A 20,238-nucleotide genomic window follows, 5' to 3' on the forward strand; every position below is an offset into this window, starting at 1 on the left:
CGTTATCATGGAACAGCTATAAGGACTTGGTTCCGCAAGCTGCAGACAGGCTCAGCTCATGCTAGAGCACCATCTCACATAATTCCAAGCACTCTGCCTTCAGGATTGATAAGGCCTGCCATAGGAGTGACTGATAGGAGTATATGTGTCCATTTTGGGGTTAGATATAGGTATACTATATCTACAGCAAAGGGTGATTACACCACCTTGCCCCAGCTGTCTTACCAGCCAGTTGTGTCTGTTTAGAGGGCCAGCCAGGAGTGGCATAATACATGCTTCAGCCCCTGGTAGGCCTTGGGTTCACCTATGCCCTGGCTACCTAAGGTACACTGTACAGGGGCTGATAAGGGGCCCCAATACCAATTGGTAAATGCACCTAAAGTACATGGTGTGAGAAGTTGGCCTGATATATAGTGCTCACTATTCTAGTGATCACTGTGTATGATACAAACAACCCTTCTTGATGATTGGTTGTAAGTCAACCTTTCAGACCAGCTATCCTAGTAGCATGGACACGAGCAGTCTTCAGGCTAAACTCTGGAGGGCGTGTTAAGCCAGCTGTTTTACCATCACATATACCCCTTGAACACCAAGTGAAAGGACACCACACAAGTTGTTATAAAAATATAGGATATTTATTAATAACAGTTCTACCCTGAACTCTTTATGAGTCAGGGAGCTAAGCACAATACAAAACTCTTACGAAAATACTGCAAGTTGCACAAATAACACAAATGCCCGAGGGGCACGAAAAACCATATACACAAAAAGTGGAATGCGAAATGCTAGCAGGTAAGTAACAAGATCCAGAGGCTTCAGGATCGCTAGGACTACCCTACTGAACCTTAAGATTACGAGCAGGAGGTCTAGGGAGATCGTGTGCAGAGTGTGCACTCTCACGCGGGATGCGGGAAGAAGTCTATGGATGCTAGCGTTTCTAAAGTTACTGTTTCCGGACGAATCCGACTAGATAGACTGAAAACGACAAAGCATCTGGACACCTGGATAGTGAACCTGTGCTGGAGTACCGAAATACTCAAGTTACCTAGCCCAGGGGCTGCGGCTGCATAGGGTTCAAAAGACGTCGGGAATCCTCGTTGAAGTCTATGGAGCCTGAAAGAAGAAGTTGCTGGCAGGCGACCAGTGAAGATGTTCGGTGTGATCCAAGGCTGGATCAGTGAAGGAGACGACCTGAAAGCAGAGGGGACTCAGTTCTTAATCACTAGCCAGTGATTATGTGGGCACCAGGATGGCACCGGATGAAGTCACCTCGACCAGGTGAGTGGGCGACGCCGGACTCTGCACACGGGCTAGGAGGCGTTGTCGGCGTCCAGGCTGGAGGTGCGAGCTGTCCCACGAGGCTGTCGGCTGTCGGCGATGCTGGACTCAGGATTTGAGCAACAAATCTTGGCAAAGGCAAGCCCACGCGGTGGAGTCAAGATGGCGTCTGGAGTGGACCAGGAGGGTCCGGGGTGCTCCTCTCTTGGAAGGGAGCAAGGGCCAGTCTGGAGCAGCCAGACCAGCAGCCAGACCAGCGGTGAAATCGTCGTGGTACGTCGTCAAGAGGGTCACTAGCCAACGGGCAAGTGACCGGACAACGTGGCAAGCAGCAAAGAAGCAGAAGGGCCCCACGCAGATCACGTGGATGCTGGGAGGCTGGACTTCGGTGCTGAAGCTGCTTAGGGCTTCTCAAACCCCAGTGCACTTTCTCGAGGGTCTCTCAGGGATCGTGCTGGAGAAGCGTCGTGCAGGTCTTGAAGATGGCCGGTCCCACGGGTCTCGTCGCACCCACGAATCTCAGCTGTGCTGGATGATGTAGGAAGAAGTCAGAGATGGCAGGGAATCCGGGTCTCGTCGAGCTGGGCAGTCTTAATTCGGAGGATGGACTTACAGCAAACCGCAAGAGCTTCGATGGTGCCTGCTGGTGCAGAGTGGCTACTCCTTAGCCACAAGGCAGAGTCTTCAGAAGAGTCAAGAGTTCCTTTCGTGGAAAACAGTTTCAAGATTCAGAATGATCTCATTTGGGAAGGGGGCCTGCTCCTACCTTTATCCTAAGAAAAGGGGCTGGCACGCGACTAGGTCCTGCCCTATGGGTGGGACCAGGAGGGGGGTGGTTACACCCCTCTCCTTTGTCCGGTCTCTCCCCAGCTCAGGGGCTGGAGTGCCCCAGGAACTGGTTTGAGCCGGCATATGCACAGTGAGCACCGGGGTGCCACTTGCAGTCACCTTCCTTTCAGCCCTGCCTATCTGGGATACACAAAATCCTGTCTGGGATGGTGCTAGCACCGCCCCTGACAGGAAACCCTTTGTCCAGGCCTCCGTTGCTGGAAGGACTCCCAGCAGCAGGAGGGCAGACTTGTGTCTCGGTGGCAGCATCCATTTTGTGGAGCTGAGGCTGTGTCTGACTTTAACCGGGGTTCACAGTTACATACATGTCGTGTCCCTCTAAAAGGGTGGAATGCTAACCCCGTCGCCAGAATTGGCGAGGGGTTAGTATTCCAATTCGTATGACACCTTACTCGACATGTGTTGATAATGCTATATCAAAGTTAGCATTTAACCGCGAGGATTATAATGCACTTAAGAGTATATGGTATAGCGTTATCATGGAACAGCTATTTGGACTTGGTTCCGCAAGCTGCAAACGGCTCAGCTCATGCCAGAGCACCATCTCACATAATTCCAAGCACTCTGCCTTCAGGATTGATAAGGCCTGCCATAGGAGTGACTGATAGGAATATATGTGTCCATTTTAGGGTTAGATATAGGTATACTATATCTAAAGCAAAGGGTGATTACATCACCTTGCCCCAGCTGTCTTCTAGCCAGTTGTGTCAGTTTTGGATGGCCAGACAGGGGTGGCATAATACATGCTTCAGCCCCTGGTAGGCCCTGGGTACACCTATGCCCTGGATACCTAAGGTATACTATACAGGGACTGATAAGGTGACTCAGTATCCAATTAGATATGTACCTAGGGTACATGGGGTCCATTTTAACACAGAGAGCAGGAAGCCTGGGGTCCTGGATAGCAAGATCCCAGGCCAACTAAGTCAGAAACCAGCAAAACACTAGGCAAAAAGTTGGGGGCAACCATAGTCCGGTATCCACCTTCCTACACATGGATGTCAATTTAGAGAGAGGACAGCTTGGCTGTGGGTCTGATTAGCAGGCCCACAGCCAGGGAAAGTCGTAAACCAGTGAAGCAAAAAGAAAAAATCTGGGGTGACCATAGGATTGCAGACCCTACTCTCCTCCAATGTCTTCAAGTAAGAAGTCTCTTTTTAGACCTTGCTCTTCTTGTGGAAAGCTACACCGTTATTCAGAAGTTCCACACAGTAAGTGTATTTACTGTCTTTACCCCGACCATGATGTGGGTAAATGTAAGTTCTGTAGAACTTTTTCCACAAAGACTCTTAAGGACAGGGAAGGCCGTCTCCTTCTGTGGCTTCAGAGACTTAAGGACAGGGATAATGTACTTTCTGATGCCGAAAGTCTCATTTCGTGTCGTTCGCAAGCAGCTTCAAAACATAGTAGTGTGCAGGAGTTGCCCCCTCCATTCATTAAGAAGAGAAGAAGATGTCTCTCTCTATGGCCCCTGCGGTGTCTTCACCTCTACCTACTACTTCCACGCCCACGAGACCTGGCTCTCAGGCGTCTGCTCCATCTTCCACTCATGTTTCTGTGAAAAAACATGTTTCATCGTCGACGGGAGCGTCGGCGGTCGTCCTGACGACGAGATCTGCCGTCTCCGGCTCGTCGACGGCGACAGGGACTATGAAGTCTGCTACAGAATCGTCGACAGCTGTTTCGTTGTCATCGTCGTCGACGAAGGTATCCCTCACTTTCAAGACTGTCATCTGTCATTCCAATTGCTTCGTCGTCGACTAAGAAAGCTCCAACGTCGACGCCCAAATCTTCGTCGACGAAGTGCTAAGAAATCAGCTTCATTGACGGCTCCGTCGACGACCGCTCCGTCGACGAAGAAGTCATCTTCATCGTCGACTCCGTCGGCGAAAGCTCAGTTGACGGCGCCATTGCCGTCGACGACTGATTCTTTCAGTTTGGTTCCATCAACTCCATCGTCGTCGTCGGCTCTGTCGACTACTTCTGCCTTTGCCTCTCTGCCTTTGCTGCCACTGTCGTCCACTGGGTCTGCCACTGTCGACCCACTTCACCAAGCAGCTTCAAAACGTAGTAGTGTGCAGGAGTTGCCCTCTCCATTCATTAAGAAGAAGATGTCTCTCTCTCTATGGCCCCTGCGCTGTCTTCACCTCTACCTACTACTTCCAAGCCCACGCGACCTGGCTCTCAGGCGTCTGCTGCATCTTCCACTCATGTTTCTGTGAATAAACATGTTTGTAGGAGAGTAGGGTCTGCAATCCTATGATCACCCAGATTTTTGCTTTTTGCTGCACTGGTTTTACGACTTTCCCTGGCTGTGGGCCTGCTAATCAGACCCACAGCCTAGCTGTTCTCTCTATCCAAATTGTACTCAGGTACTGAATTGGCACTGGGCCCTCTCCAAGTCCCTGTACCCAGGGCTGAGGTGTACCCAGAAGTCTCCCAGGGGCTGAAGCATGTATTATGCCACCCCTGGGCTGACTAACTAAACTGACACAACTGGCTGCACGACAGCTGGGGCAAGGTGGTGTACTCACCCTTTGCTTTAGATATAGTATACCTATATCTAACCCTAAAATGGACACACATATCTCCTATCAGTCACTCCTATGGCAGGCCTTAACAATCCTGAAGGCAGAGTGCTTGGAATCGTGTGAGATGGTGCTCTGGCATGAGCTGAGCCTGTCTGCGGCTTTCGGGATCCATCCCTTAGCCGTTTCCATGATATCGCATACCATATACTCTTAAGTGCATTATAATCCTCGCGGTTATATGCCAACTCTGGTATCGCTTTATCAAAACATGTCGAGTAAGGTGTCATACGAATTGGAATACTAACCCCTCGCCAATTCTGGCGACGGGGTTAGCATTCCACCCTTCTAGAGGGACACGACATGTATGTAACCCCTAACCCCGGTTAAAGTCAAACAGAGCCTCAGCTCCACAAAATGGATGCTGCCACCGAGACACAAGTCTGCCCTCCTGCTGCTGGGAGTCCTCCCAGAGCAGGAGATAAGGACAAAGGGTTTCCTGCCAGGGGCGGTGCCAGCACCGTCCCAGACAGGGTTTTGTGTATTGTAGGTAGGCAGGGCTTTAGAGGAAGGTGACTGCACGTGGCACCCCGGTGCTCACTGTGCATAGGCTGGCTGGAACCAGTTCCAGGGTCACTCCAGACCCTGTGCTGGGGAAAAGCCCGCCAAGGAAATGGGTGTAACCACCCCCTCCTAGTCCAACCCATAGGGCAGGACTTAGTCGCGTGCCAGCCCCTTTTTACAGGATAAAGGTAGGAACTGGCCCCCTTCCAAATCAGATCATCTTTGAATCCTGAAACTACTTTCCACGAAAGGAACTCAAGACTTCTTCCTAAGATTTCTCCCTTGTGACTAAGGAGTAGTCACCCTGCATCCGCAGGCACCATCTTAAGAACACTGCGGTCTGCTGCAAGTCTCTCCTCCGGATCAAGACTGCCCAGCTCGACGAGAACCGGCTTCCCTGGCACCTCTGACCTCTACCTACATCATCAGTCACGCTGAGATTCGTGGGTGTGACGAGACCTCGAGGGACCGGCCATCTTCAAGACTGCACGACTTCTGCACAGCAAGCCCGCCGAGTAATTTCCTGGTGAGTGCTTTGGGGTCCGAGAAGCCCCGACCCTGAGCAGCTCCAGCAACGAAGAGTAGCCCCCCAGCATCTCCACGATCTGCGTGGGGCCCTTCTGCTTTTTGCTGCTCACCGCGTTGTTTGGCTACTAGCCCGCTGGCTTGTGGCCTTCTGAACGACGCCCGACGACATCACTGCTGCTAGTCTGGTTGCTCCAGACTGGCCCTTGCTCCCTTCCAGAAGAGGAGCACTCCTGACCCTCCTGGTCCACTCAAGACGCCATTTTGGGTCCACCGCGTGGGCTTGAATTAGCCAAGGCTTGTTGCCCAATCCTGGGTAACTTCGACGCCGACAGCTTCATCCATCGTGGGACAGCTCGCCTCTCCATCCTGGTCGCCGACAACGCCTCCTGGTCCGTGAGATCTGCAGAGCCAGCGTCGCCCACTCACCTAGTCGAGGTGACTTCGCCCGGTGCCATCCTGGTGCCCACTTAATCACTGGCTAGTGATTCAAGAACTTGGTCCCCTCTGCTTTCAGGTTTCCTTCTTCCTTGATCCAGGCTTGGATCCATCGAACTTTCCTTCACTGGTCGCCTGCCAGCAACTTCCTTCTTCCAGGCTCCTGGTCCGGCAACGAGATTCCCGACGTCTTTTCAGACCTATGCAGCTGCAGCCCCTGGGCTAGGTAACTTCGGCACTTTGGTGTCCCAGCATAGCCTCACTATCCTAGGGTCAGGATCCACTGTCGTTTTCTTCCTACCAGGTCGGGTTCGCCCGTGAACACTAACTTTGCCTTTACTAGCTTCCATAGACTTTGTCCCGCATCCCGCGTGAGAGTGCACGCTCTGCACCCGAGTCCCCTAGGTCTCCTAGAAGTAATCTAACGATTCCCTAGTCAAGTCCTAGCGATTCCAAAGCCTATTAGTACTGTACTTACCTGCTAGTAATTTCGCATTCCACTTTTAGAATATATGGTTTTTCGTGCCCCTCGGGCATTTGTGTATAACGTGCTAACTTAAGTATTTTCGTAAGAGTTTTGTTGTGTGCCTAGCACCCTGTCCTCATAAAGAGTACAGGGTTGTTGTGATTCTAATAAATACACTGTTTATTTTCATAACACTTGTGTGGTGTCCTTTCACTGGGTGTTCAAGGGGTAATGTGATGGTAAAACAGCTGGCTTAACACGCCCTCTAGAGTCTTAGCCTTAGACTGCTCGTATCCATGCTACTAGGATAGCTGGTCTATAAGGTTGACTTACAACCAATCATCAATAAGGGTTGTTTGGACTGATATATAGTGATCACTAGAATAGTGAACACTGCACATCAGTCCAACTTCTCACAATGTTTCATCGTCGACGGTCGTCCTGACGACGAGATCTGCCGTCTCCAGCTCGTCGATGGCGACAGTGACGATGACGTCTGCTACAGGATCGTCGACGGCTGTTTCGTGGACGTCCTTGTCGTCGACGAAGGTATCCCTCAGTTTCAAGACTGTCATCTGTCATTCCAATTGCTTCGTCGTCGACGAAGAAAGCTCCAACGTCGACGCCCAAATCTTCGTCGACGAAGAGTGTTAAGAAATCAGCTTCATTGACGGCCCCGTCGACGAGTACTCCGTCGACGACCGCTCCGTCGACGAAGAAGTCATCTTTGTCGTCGACTCCGTCGGCGAAAGCTCCGTTGACGGCGCCATTGCCAGTTTGGTTCCATCAACTCCATCGTCGTCGACGACTTCTTCTGCGTTTGCCTCTCTGTCTTTGCTGCCACTGTCGTCCACTGGGTCTGCCACTGTCGACCCACTTCACCAGCGCCGCAGAGTGCCTATTGACCAGATTTCTATCACCAGTGATCCACAGTCTCCCTCGCCCTTGTTTGCCACGGGCTTAGAGCAGGACTCGGAGGAAGATGCACAGGAGTCTTTTAGAGCGAAACGTAGTCCATCTGATTTAGTCATCAAGTGCCAGGATTATAGTAACGATGATGAGGACCAATGTTTCCAACAGGAGGAAACGCCTGTGCAAGTTCCTACTGCGACTTTGCCTTTGTCGCTAATCTGTAATCTCCAGCATATGTTGGACGACTATAATAGGCGTTTCCCACCATCTCCACAGGTGCCCACGGTTCCTTCTGTTCTGACGCCTGTTGCATTACCTGCTTCGGCTCCTCTGTCGCCTCTGCCAATTTCTGCTCCTCAAGTACAAAGTCAGTTCGGATACACACGACAGTGTATGCCGACGACGAAGATGAGATTCCTCCTGACCGCGAAGATGGTGAGGTTCGAGATGATGATGAGGATATGGCAGAGTGGGATGACTATCAAACTCAGACACCGTCCCCCTCTCCGGTAACACCAGGAGATTCTCCTCCTGTGGCAATTGCGAGTTTCCATCAGCTGATGGATAGGGCGGCTCAACGCTTCAAGTTACCAAGAGTCCAGAGGGAAGAGGATTGCTTCCTCTATGATTTTAAGAATCAGCCGTTCAAACAAGTTCATACTGTTCCCTTTATAGACTTTATCTGGACTGAAGGGGTGAAGTTGATGCAGACCCCAAATTCACTACCGGCACAGATGCCCCGATTGGAAAAGAAATATAAGGCGTCTGTCGGCACTCCGTTCCTCATTGGACAGCCGAAACTGGATTCCGTGGTTACGCAGGCAGCTCAGCGTTCTTCGCGGAACCCTGCATCTACTGTTACTGCTCCACCAGATCGCGAAGGTAGTCGCCTGGATGCTATAGGCCGCAACTTTTCTACAATGGCCTCCACCACAGTGAGAGCGGCCAATGCTTTGGCCATTTTGGGGCGTTACGACCGCCAGATGTGGGCAGACATGTCTGCTTTTGTGGCTTTGGTTCCAGATGCTTCCAAGGCGGAAGCCTTGCTACTTCTCCAAGAAGGGGAGAGAACATCGGAGGAGATTATTGACTGTGCCGTTGATATTGCCTGTACTGGTTTCTGGCAGCTCGCAGGAGCGGCGGTTCTACACAGGCAAGGTTGGTTACGTTCCACGTCCTTTCGCCAAGAGGTGCAGGCGAAGATCCTGGATATGCTGTATGACGGCGAGTCACTTTTTGGAGCACATGTTGATGAGGCATTACAATCCATCAAAAAAGACACTGACACTGCTCGCTCTTTAGGAACCTCACAATTTCGGAAACGGCCCTTTCGAGGTGCACGCGGACGCGGCACCTCTTCTACTTTTCGAGGAGGAAGCAATCCATATCGCTCCTACCACCAAGGCAACCAACGCTACTCCAATAACCAGCAACAGTCCTCCCGTCAGCAGTCTTCAAAGACCTATAGGGGGAAATCTTCTTACAGAGGATCTGCTCCCAAGAGAAAATGACTTGCCTTTACCCCAAAGAGTTGGAGGTCGAATCTCCCTGTTCTTTTTTTCAATGGTCCTCCATCACTTCGGACCGTTGGGTTCTGGACATTGTAGAGAGGGGCCATGCTCTAGAGTTCATCAAACTTCCTCCTCCCACTCCACCTTCCGGCCCACCACCAGCCCACATCAAGGAACTCTTCCATCAAGTTCGCCTTATGGTACAGAAGGGTGCCGTCGAAGTGGTGCCCAAGTCTCAAAGGGGGAAGGGATTTTATTCCTGTTTTTTCCTTATCAATAAGATGGGGGATGGGTGGCCGATTATTGGACTTGCGAGCACTCAACAAGTATCTCAAGTGCCAATCCTTCCGCATGCTAACGCTGGTGGAAATCTTGCGCTTACTCTCAATGGGAGATTTCATGGCAACCATTTACCTCCAAGGCGCCTACTTCCATGTCCCTATTCTTCCGCGACATCGGAAGTACTTGCGTTTCCGCGTGGGACGGATGGACTTCCATCTTTACGAAGGTGTTTGCTCCTGTGGTAGCTTATCTGCGTCTTCAGGGTGTCCAAATTTTTCCATACCTGGACGACTGTCTCCTAAAATTACAGTCTCGCACACAGCTGCTTCAGGACACACGCCTTTGTCAGGAGGTATTTCGCTCCCTCGGACTTTCCATCAACACCGAAAAGTCCCAATTACATCCAGCTCCCTGCAAGAATTTTCTAGGAGCCACGTTGGATAAAACTCTTGCAAAAGCATTTGTGTCTCAGGAGCGTCAACAAAGATTCTTCAATTAGTGTCTCTTCTACGAACAAAACAGTCCGTTTCAGTCAGACTCTTAAAGTCATTTCTAGGGTTGGCGTCATCGTGCATTGCACTGATCCCAAATTGCAGACTACGGACACGCCCCATTCAAGAAGAATTGGACTGACAGTTGCGTCAGGTCACCGGTTCCTTCAACGACATAGTCTGTGTCACTGCTCGCATGAGAGCGGCTCTCAAATGGTGGGCGCAGCCATCCAATCTTTCGGCAGGGACTTTGTTCCTTTCCATCACGCTGGAACTTACTCTAACGACGGACGCCTCGTTGGAAGGGTGAGGTGCACACCTTCAAGGCCTGTCCATAAAGGAAAGGGCAAGTGGACTCAGAGAGCCTGGCACATCAATAGGCTGGAGTTGATGGCCATTTTTCTAGCGCTCAAGTCGTTCCGTCCATTGATCCAAGGGGAGTCAGTCCTTATTCAGACGGACAACACAACCTGCATGCATTATGTAAACAAGCAGGGTGGAACAAAATCTCCAATCTTGTCTCAACTGGCGCAGTCGATCTGGGCCTGGGCCCTAAGTCACCACATCACTCTCACCGCAGTTCATCTTCCAGGTGTCTCCAACATCCTAGCGGATTCCCTCAGCAGGTCCACGTCATCGACCCACGAGTGGGAGTTACATCAACCAACACTCGAGTTGATTTTTCGGCGATGGGGTCATCCGTCGCTGGATCTTTTTGCCACACCAGAGAACCGGAAATGCCCATCTTACGCAAGCTGGCATCCCCACCGAGGGTCACAGGGCAATGCCCTTTTGATGAATTGGTGCAATCTGTTTGCTTACGCTTTTCCTCCAATCCCTCTGGTGCCTCGAGTATTGTGGAAGATGCGGAGACAGCCTTGCCACATTCTTCTGATCGCTCCCAGATGGCCTCGTCAGGCATGGTTCTCGGAGCTGCTTCTTCTATCCCAGTGCGAGCCCATCCTTCTTCATCCTCGGGTGGACCTCCTCACGATGGACAAGGGTCAGATTTGCCATCCGGACCCCTCCTCTCTGAATTTGTCAGCCTGGAACCTGAGCACCTTGAATTTGCCCATCTAGCCATCCCGCCAGACTGTAGAGACATTCTCGCTCAGGCCAGAGCGCCGTCAACTGTTAAAACCTACAAGCTTAAATGGAAGAGATTCTGCCATTGGTGCGTAGCTGCTGGTGTCCATCCCATTCGTTCCACGCCTGCGCAGCTCCTCCCGTTCTTTTTGCAACTGGCTCAGTCCGGACTTTCACATTCAACTTTGAAAGTTTTTCTGGCGGCGATTTCCTGCTTCTGCCAGGATGGCTCCACCTCACTCTGTTCTTCCAGGATAATACGTCAATTTTTCAGAGGATTATTCCGCAAATTCCCACCAATTCGGCGCCCTCCTCCTACTTGGCGCCTTAACATCGTGTTAGCACAACTAATGAAGGCACCATTCGAAACTATACACAAGGCAGACTTGAAGTTTCTCACTTGGAAGGTTGCTCTCCTCCTTGCGCTGACATCATCACGTCACGTAAGTGATATTCATGCCTTCACTATAAAACCTCCTTTTCTTCAATTTCAGCCGGACTGTGTAGAGCTTCGCACTAATCCCATCTTCTTGCCCAAGGTGCCTTCGGATTTCCACATCAACGAGCCTGTTTTCTTAAACACTATCTTTGCTAACCCACAGTCTCCAGCGGAGCAGCGCTTACACTCCTTGGACATTAAAAGGTGCTTAAAGTTCTACATCAGCAGAACGGCCCCTTTTCGCAAATCTGATCAACTGTTCATAGTTTATGGACGCTTCCACAAAGGGCGCCCGGTTACCAAACTTACTATTGCTCGTTGGGTGTCCTTGGCCATTGCTTTCTGCCATCAAAAGGCAGGCAAGCCTCTACAGTCTTCAGTGAGGGCCCATTCCACCAGGGCGATGTCGTCTTCAACTGCCCTGTTCGCCGGTGTGTCGCTGCATCAGATCTGCAGAGCAGCCACATGGTCCAGCAGGCACACGTTTACGAAACACTACTGCCTGGGTGCCATCAACGAAGCAGATCCTGCAGTGGGACAGGCTGTGCTTGGCAATCTTTTTCAATAAGGTGAGCCTCTGTCTTCCCTCCTCCTTTATGGTTCACCATTTTTACTGTTATGACTTGTATGACTATATATATATATTTATTTTGGTCTTATAAGTCTGTGTAATAGCCTTTTCGGCTATTACTGCTTTCTATTCTATATTCAAGCATGTGAATCTATGAAAGACACCCTAATACTGGAGAAGAACAATTGTTACTTACCTGTAAACATGTGGTTCTCCTGTATTGGTGTCTTTCATAGATTCACATGCGACCCGCCCACCTCCCCTCAGAGGCTCTCTTCTCCTCATAGACTCAATGGTCACTCTTGTGCTCCGAAAATCTGAGGTGCTGAGCTCTGAGGAGAAGGTTCTGGAGGGCTGCTGGCGCCTGATTGGCTACAGTTTGGACCAACATAATGACAGGAATAGACTACAAGTGTTTTTTCTCTTTTCATGTATTCCTATGTAGGAATTATGTCTAGGCATTTACTGCCTTTTTTTCAATGTGTTTTTCATGTGCTATGTTTTTACATATTCATATTATGAGTATGTTATTGCTATTTTATTTACCGTGGGACTCCCACTCCGACGACGGGGAATATTCAAGCATGTGAATCTATGAAAGACACCAATACTGGAGAACCACCTGTTTACAGGTAAGTAACAATTGTTCTTATTTTCTCTCATAAATTGGGCACATATTGCTTTGATCATTTGATGAACTGTCATTTTAAACCAGATTTTTTTCTTTAGCTCTTCCAACGACAAAATGCACTAACAGTCCAGCAGTTAACTGCAGCCCAGCAGCAACAGTATGCATTGGCAGCAGCCCAGCAGCCCCACATAGGTAAGAATCTATTCAAATGTACGTTAGTGAGCTTTTGACATTATACCTGAAATGAGAGGAGCATTATTTCCTTCTGTCAATGTAGACATGTGTTGCAGCCTGAAACACATGATCACGTTTATTGAATAGGTTAGAATCCTAAACTTAGTAAGACCTATTCATGGTGCATACCTGAATGAATAGCTTGGAGTTCAAGATCACATATTATGGAAGAAGTGTCGTAATATATTGCACCATCCTCTTGTAAAGGGTTCTTTGAAAAGAGATTGTGGCCGTATGTGTACATTACCATCAGAACAGCTCTTTTCATTTGCCACCACGAGAACAGGTTAGTTCATTTAGTGCCAGTGAGTTTTCCTGGTATTGGGGGTGGGAGGGTTATGCTTTGGTGATAGAGGTTTTTGTGTCTTGCAACTCTGAGACTAAAGTGCTGCACATAATTACACTATCTCAAGAAGTGCCTGTAGTCTAGTTTCTAAATCTAGATTCGACAGCACGGCTTTCAAACAGACCTCCTGTTAACAATATAGTTAGAGTGTGCTTTGTGTCCGCCCTTTCAACCATTGGCTTTTTTTGACCAGCCTGTTTTAGCTATTGACATGAGATTTTGTTAGTCAAGTCGTGCTTTGGCTCAGGCCAGCAGAGTATTTGTCTTTCATCTAATCCTATCGGCTGTTAGGATGTTTTCTTCCAGCTCCACTTGAGTGCTTGCATTGAGCTGTTTGAGGAACTACTTTACATCTGTAGCCCTCCCTGTCTACTCCTGCTTGCTGTTTCTCATGTGTCTTGCTCTAATGTGATGTTGCTCTATACATTAGCACTTTTAAAACCTTACCTATGGCTTTGCATTGCTTGTTTGTTTCCCCTTAGTGCATTGACTTGATTGGTGTCCTTATTACTCGCTGTGATGTCAACCATTATCCTACCATGCCCCCACACATGACTTTCATTTTAGATTCTATTTTTTGTGCCATTGGGTTTGAAGGTGTATTTAGAGAGTTTGCGCAAAGAAATTAGATGGAAATTATGCAATGATTTTGAGGGCCAAGTATCATTGAAGGTCGAACATTCCTGAGAAGAGGAGACAAGATTTTGACTGATGTGCTTCTACTGGGTCAAAGAATGTGTATTATGAGCACATTTTTTAAATTCTGTTCTTACTGCAATCAAAAGTTCCCAGTGAAAAGTTCCCAGTAATGTGCACGCTGTGCCTCCCTAGAGAGCATAAGCCAGAGTATTGTAAAGGCTTCTTTAACTTTCAAGGCAACCACGTTAATTCACAGAAGAAAATTCATTTTGGTAAATTGGGCTCTATCAGTGTTCCCCATTCCGAATTGGAGAAGCAGAGAAAACCAACACCACTTACAAAGAAGATTGGACTTTCAGATTAGAGAAGCGGACGGAAATGAGCACAAATGACTCAGGAGATGGGGCTTTCAGATGATGAGGAAAATATATCTGTGGCGGGTCAGAGGGATCTGCACTCTGATTCTGTCCTTCGGGTAGTTTACAGTAAAATAGTCAAGGCACAAGAAACTCTTCTCAGAAAAGTCTTGATGAATATAAAGACTAGAGACCTACAGTGCCACTCTCAAAAGCCAGTAAGAAAATGCCAGCACATAAACTGATCGAGTGGGATAAAAAATATAAAGGTAATCTCGGGAAATATGACGGTTCAAACTTGCACGTGTCTTCATTTACTCCTCGTTTTGAACTGGTATGATAGTATAACGAAAGAGTGTTCATGTGTTCCATGTTACCTGAGGTATTCCAAGTTTATGTTCTGGGTTGTCTAAACATTGGGGGTATGGAAGAACCAAAGAGACACTGATTGCTAGTCTGGTAGGGGATTTTGGATACTAAGGTGAGTTTTGGTACACCCTAATTTACTGAGCTTCCAAGTCTCTATGCACAGTTCTGTGTAGGAGCAGAATCCCTGCGACACCAAGTCGCTGCTCACTGAAACGCCCTTACACTGAGGCAGATAACCGTCCATACAGAAGACCAGCATCAAGTCCCTTCCCCGCCCCATCACTGCTCTCAGGCTGTGGTCAGCACAGATAGAAGATGTCAAACTGAGCAAGCTCCCAGCAAAGGGTGTTGAGTTGTGACACTCTTCAACCCTCAAATCCTCCCCACACTTTCCCGGCCCAGCTATCTCTCATTCGAAGAGCAGTGAGCCTCCCCTTTAGAGTCTACATTGACGCAGAGAGCTCCTCCGAATCAGAAAAGCAATTAAACACCAAGGGTGCTTTTGACGCTGGCATCAGAGGAGTCAGAGGTTTGCATCCTGGAGTGACTTACTGACTAACGCAAAACCAGGCAGAAGTAACTGTTAATCCACGCAGAAACCTCACCAGATTTCTGCTAAGCCGCTCCCCTGGAAAGCAATCCATTGCGCTGCCCGGTATTCTTAAGAGACAGAGGCTAACATTCAAGGAGGAGTGCTTTCGACACACTACCATCTTAATGATCGCAATTCTACCAGTGATAGAAAGCTGATGCTTTGTCCACTTAATAATTTGTAATTCAAGCCAGTCGATCACTGGTCCATAGTTCAACCGAATCACCTCAGAGTCATTGCAATCTAGATAAACACCCAAATACTTGGGGGGGGTGGGGGGGGGGGTGTCAGTGCACCACCGTAGTGGGAACTCCAGATCAAGGCAAATATCTCCGATTTGGTCCAGTTGATGACCAGACCGAAGTACACACCTCACGCAGTGGAGAGGGCAGAATCTCATTGGGACGGAGCACAAATAACATAACGTCATCTGCATAAAAAACGCACAGGCCTGTGTGGAGTTGCAACCCTCGATGCAAATGCAGTCTTGAATATGACAGGTGTGTGGATCCATAGCAATTATGAATAAGAGGGGCGAGAGTGGGCATCCCTGTCTGGTTCCCAGGGTCAAGCCAAATTGTTGTGTGATCAGCCTATTAATTCTGAGTCGAGCAACAGGGGAGGAGTATAGTAAGCAAACTAAATTTAAAAAACCAATAGGTATTCCCAGCTTTTGCATAACCGCGCTTAAAAAAGGCCATTCCAACTAATCAAAGGATTTTTCGGCGTCTATCATTACTGCGACTGCCGGCAATGTGGGCTCCATTTGGTTTATTACCGAAAAAATTGCTCATAAATTGAGAATTTTGTAATCATGGTTTAATAGCAAGAGTGGTCTGTAGGACTGACATTTCTGAGGAGCCTTGCGGGGTTTGAGAAATAATGTAATAATTGCTTCACGCATAGTTGGTGAGAGAGCGCCAGTTTGTAATGATTCGTCATAGACTTCCAGGAGGCGGGGAGCTAATTCGTGTTGGTAAGCTTTGTAAAAATCCCCGGTGAGTCCCTCAGATCCCGAGGCACAGCTGCTGGTTAGGTCTTTAATTGCTTGTTTAATCTCATCTGTGTAAATTGGGGTAGCTAAAAATTCTCGTAGCCCATCTTCAAGCCATACCATGGCTATTTCCTGGAGATATGCATCAAGGGCCTGTCCCGAAGGTGGGCGCCTAGTCTGATATGGTTTGGTATAATAGGCAAGAAAAATTCGACTGGTATTGAGGTCAAAGTAGGCGTGCAAATGTTCTGCCGGGTCTCTCTCCCTCACCATAAGCCCGCACCCTAGCATATTTACCTAGAAATGTAACCTCCCGCGCCGTAGCATCTGTAAATTCGGTCATCAAAGATGAACGATCCCGAAGCACCGTCAAGGATGGGGTAGTTTGCATGAGAATATCTGTCTTTTAATTTCTGTTCTATTTGTTAATTTGGTTTGAATGGAGCGCAAGACACCGGCAAGTTTGGAGACGCATGCTCCGCGAATATATGCCTTGATAGCGTCCCAAAGCGTGAGCTGCGATTCTACGGAGCCATCATTCAGCTCAAAGAATTCTGTGATAGCATTACCTATTTCCTTATGGAACATCGAATCCAAAAGTGCATTTGCGGGGAATCTCCACAGAGGATGTTGTTTAGGGATCGATGTGAAAGCAAGTTCCAATAATACCGGAGAGTGGTCAGATATGGTGTAGGAAGGTAGATCCCTGACTATGGTTGCCCCCAACTTTTTGCCTGGTGTTTTGCTGGTTTTCTGACTTAGTTGACCTGGGGCCCTGCTATTCAGGACCCCAGGCCTACTGCTCTCTCTGTAAAATGGATTCCATGTACCTTAGGTACATATCTAATTGGATACTGAGTCACCTTATCAGTCCCTGTACAGAGTACCTTAGGTGCCCAGGGCATAGGTGTACCCGGGGCCTACCAGGGGCTGCAGCATGTATTATGCCACCCCTGGCTGGCCATCCAAATCTGACACAACTGGCTGCACGACAGCTGGCGCAAGGTGGTGTAATCACCCTTTGCTTTAGATATAGTATTCCTATATCTAACCCTAAACTGGACACATATATTCCTATCAGTCACTCCTATGGCAGGCCTAAACAATCCTGAAGGCAGAGTGCTTGGAATAATGTGAAATGGTGCTCTGGCATGAGCTGAGCCCGTTTGCAGCTTGCGGAACCAAGTCCTAATAGCTGTTCCCTGATAACGCATACCATATACTCTTAAGTGCATTATAATCCTCGCGGTTATATGCCAACTCTGGTATCGCTTTATCAAAACATGTCGAGTAAGGTGTCATACGAATTGGAATACTAACCCCTCGCCAATTCTGGCGACGGGGTTAGCATTCCACCCTTTTAGAGGGACACGACATGTTGGTAACCTGTAACCCCGGTTAAAGTCAGACATAGCCTCAGCTTCACAAGATGGATGCTGCCACCGAGACACAAGTCTGCCCTCCTGCTGCTGGGAGTCCTCCCAGCCCAGGAGGCAAGGACAAAGGGTTTCCTGCCAGGGGCGGTGCCAGCACCGTCCCAGACAGGATTTTGTGTATCCTAGGTAGGCAGGGCTTTAGAGGAAGGTGACTGCAAGTGGCACCCCGGTGCTCACTATGCATAGGCCGGCTTGAACCAGTTCCAGGGGCACTCCAGCCCCTGATCTGGGAAAAGCCCGCCAAAGGAGAGGGGTGTAACCACCCCCTCCTAGTCCCACCCATAGGGCAGGACTTAGTCGCGTGCCAGCCCCTTTTTGCAGGATAAAGGTAGGACCTGGCCCCCTTCCAAATCAGATCATCTTTGAATCCTGAAACTACTTTCCACGAGAGGAACTCAAGACTTCTTCCCAAGATTCTCCCTTGTGACTAAGGAGTAGTCACCCTGCAGCAGCAGGCACCAACCAAGCATCGCGGTTTGTTGCCAGTCTCTCCTCCGGATCAAGACTGCTCCAGCACGACGAGAACCGGCTTCCCTGGCACCTCTGACCTCAACCTACATCATCAGCCCAGCTGTGATCTGTGGGTGCGACGAGACCTCGAGGGACCGGCCATCTTCAGAACTGCACGACGCTTGTCCAGCACGACCACCGAGTGACCCTCGACTGAGTGCTTTGGGGTAAGAGAAGCCCCGACCCTGAGCAGCTCCAGCACCGAAGTTCAGCCCCCCTGCATCCACGAGATCTGCGTGGGGCCCTTCTGCTCTTTGCTGCTCACCGCGTTGTCCAGGTCACTTGCCCGTTGGCTAGTGGCCCCCTCACGACGCTGCACGACGACAAACACCGCTGGTCTGGTTGCTCCAGACTGGCCCTTGCTTCCCTCCTTCAGAGAAGTACCCTGGACCCTCCTGGTCCACTCAAGACGCCATTTTAGGTCCACCGCGTGGGCCTTGCATTTGCCAAGACTTGTTGCCCCAATCCTGGGTCCAGCGACGTCGACAGCAAGTACCTTCGTGGGACAGCTCGCACCTCCATCCTGGTCGCCGACAACGCCTCCTGGTCCGAGAGACTGCAGAGCCCAGCAGCGCCCACTCACCTGGCTGAGGTGACTTCGTCCGGTGCCATCCTGGTGCCCACCTAAATCACTGGCTAGTGATTCAGAACTTGGTCCCCTCTGCTTACAGGTTTCTTCTTACCTGATCCAGGCTTGGATCACCACGAACTCCTTCACTGGCCGCCTGCCAGCAACTTCTTTCTTCAGGCTCCTGGATCTTCAACGAGGGTTTCCGACGCAACTTGAACCCTATGCAGCCGCAGCCCCTGGGCTAGGTAAACTGAGTACTCCGGTGCTCCAGCATAGTCCAACACCCTAAGTGTTCGGATCCACCCTTGTTTTCGACCCACCTAGTCGGGTTCGCCCGAGAACAGTAACTTTGTGAAGTGCTAGTATCCATAAACTTGTTCCCGCATTACGCGTGAGAGTTCCCACTCTGCACACGGCGTCCCTAGGCCTCCTGCTTCTAATCTAAGGGTTCAGCATTGTAGGCCTAGCGTTTCTACAGTCTAGAAAAGTATTACTTACCTGCTAGTAACTTCGCATTCCACTTCTTGTGTATATGGTTTTTCGTGCCCCTCGGGCATTTGTGTAAATTGTGCGACTTTTAGTATTTTCGTAAGAGTTTTGTTGTGTGCTTAGCTCCCTGTCTCATAAAGAGCCAGGGTATTCTTGTTATAAATAAATACACTTTATTTTTGATAACAACTTGTGTGGTGTCCTTTCACTTGGTGTTCAAGGGGTAATGTGATGGTAAAACAGCTGGCTTAACACGCCCTCTAGAGTCTTAGCCTTAGACTGCTCGTATCCATGCTACTAGGATAGCTGGTCTATAAGGTTGACTTACAACCAATCATCAATAAGGGTTGTTTGGACTGATACAGAGTGCTCACTAGAATAGTGAACATTATATATCAGGCCAGCTTCTCACATATGGTACGAGGGAAATATTCTACTCTGCGCACTTCCGATAATAGTTGTGGTGTTAAATACTAATGGTCTATACGTGACCAAGTGCCGTGCCGTGCTGTGCTGAATAAAAAGAGCAGTTACGAGTTCCCGGGTGATTCAGACACCAAGGATCCGCCAGTAGTGCTGATCGCAGTAGTGCAAGGAGGTCTCTAGTATCCTGAGGCATAGTGATGCGGCCTGGACCAGTAGGGTCAGTGGTAGGGTCTAATGTAATGTTGAAAGTGGCTCTATATATACTGGACCAAAGTAAGGTACAGTGTGTCTATAGAGTCCACAAACACCAGAGGTATAACAGAGGTTGCCCCAGTATTGGAACTTTCATAGATTCCCATGCTTTGTATCATTCCCCGTCGTCGGAATGGGAGCCTCGGTAGTATCACAACCATAGAAACAAAAGAGAAAAATAGGCCTAGGCCTCATCTCATTTTGTATCCTATCACCCTCTTTGTGTAAAAGAGACCAAACTTTTGTCAGGACCAATCAGAGCAGCCTCACCCCATAGAACCTTCCTGAGAGAGCTCAGAGCCTCAGATTTTTCTACCGCATGTTGTGCTAGGAAGTCTCCACTGAGCTCTGCTCAGTTTTCTCATTCTTACTAGTTATTACTTCAACTTTTCAACTACAATCAAGACATGTCTGACAAGGAGAGGAAGGCCTTATTCAGATCCTGTGCATCTT

General features: G+C 49.2%; 1 protein-coding gene across 3 annotated transcripts in view; it reads left to right on the forward strand.

The window, feature by feature from the left end:
- Nucleotides 1-20,238, forward strand: part of PUM2 (pumilio RNA binding family member 2) — an 893,995-nt gene that overhangs the window by 156,789 nt on the left and 716,968 nt on the right. For all 3 annotated transcript variants that reach the window (XM_078647736.1, XM_078647737.1, XM_078647738.1), the window contains one exon: nt 12,670-12,763. In XM_078647736.1, coding sequence (XP_078503862.1) covers nt 12,670-12,763 — 94 coding nt within the window. The remainder of the gene's footprint in view (nt 1-12,669; nt 12,764-20,238) is intronic.

This window comes from Lissotriton helveticus, chromosome 6, assembly GCF_964261635.1.
Source record: "Lissotriton helveticus chromosome 6, aLisHel1.1, whole genome shotgun sequence".
NCBI classification, from domain to species: domain Eukaryota; kingdom Metazoa; phylum Chordata; class Amphibia; order Caudata; family Salamandridae; genus Lissotriton; species Lissotriton helveticus.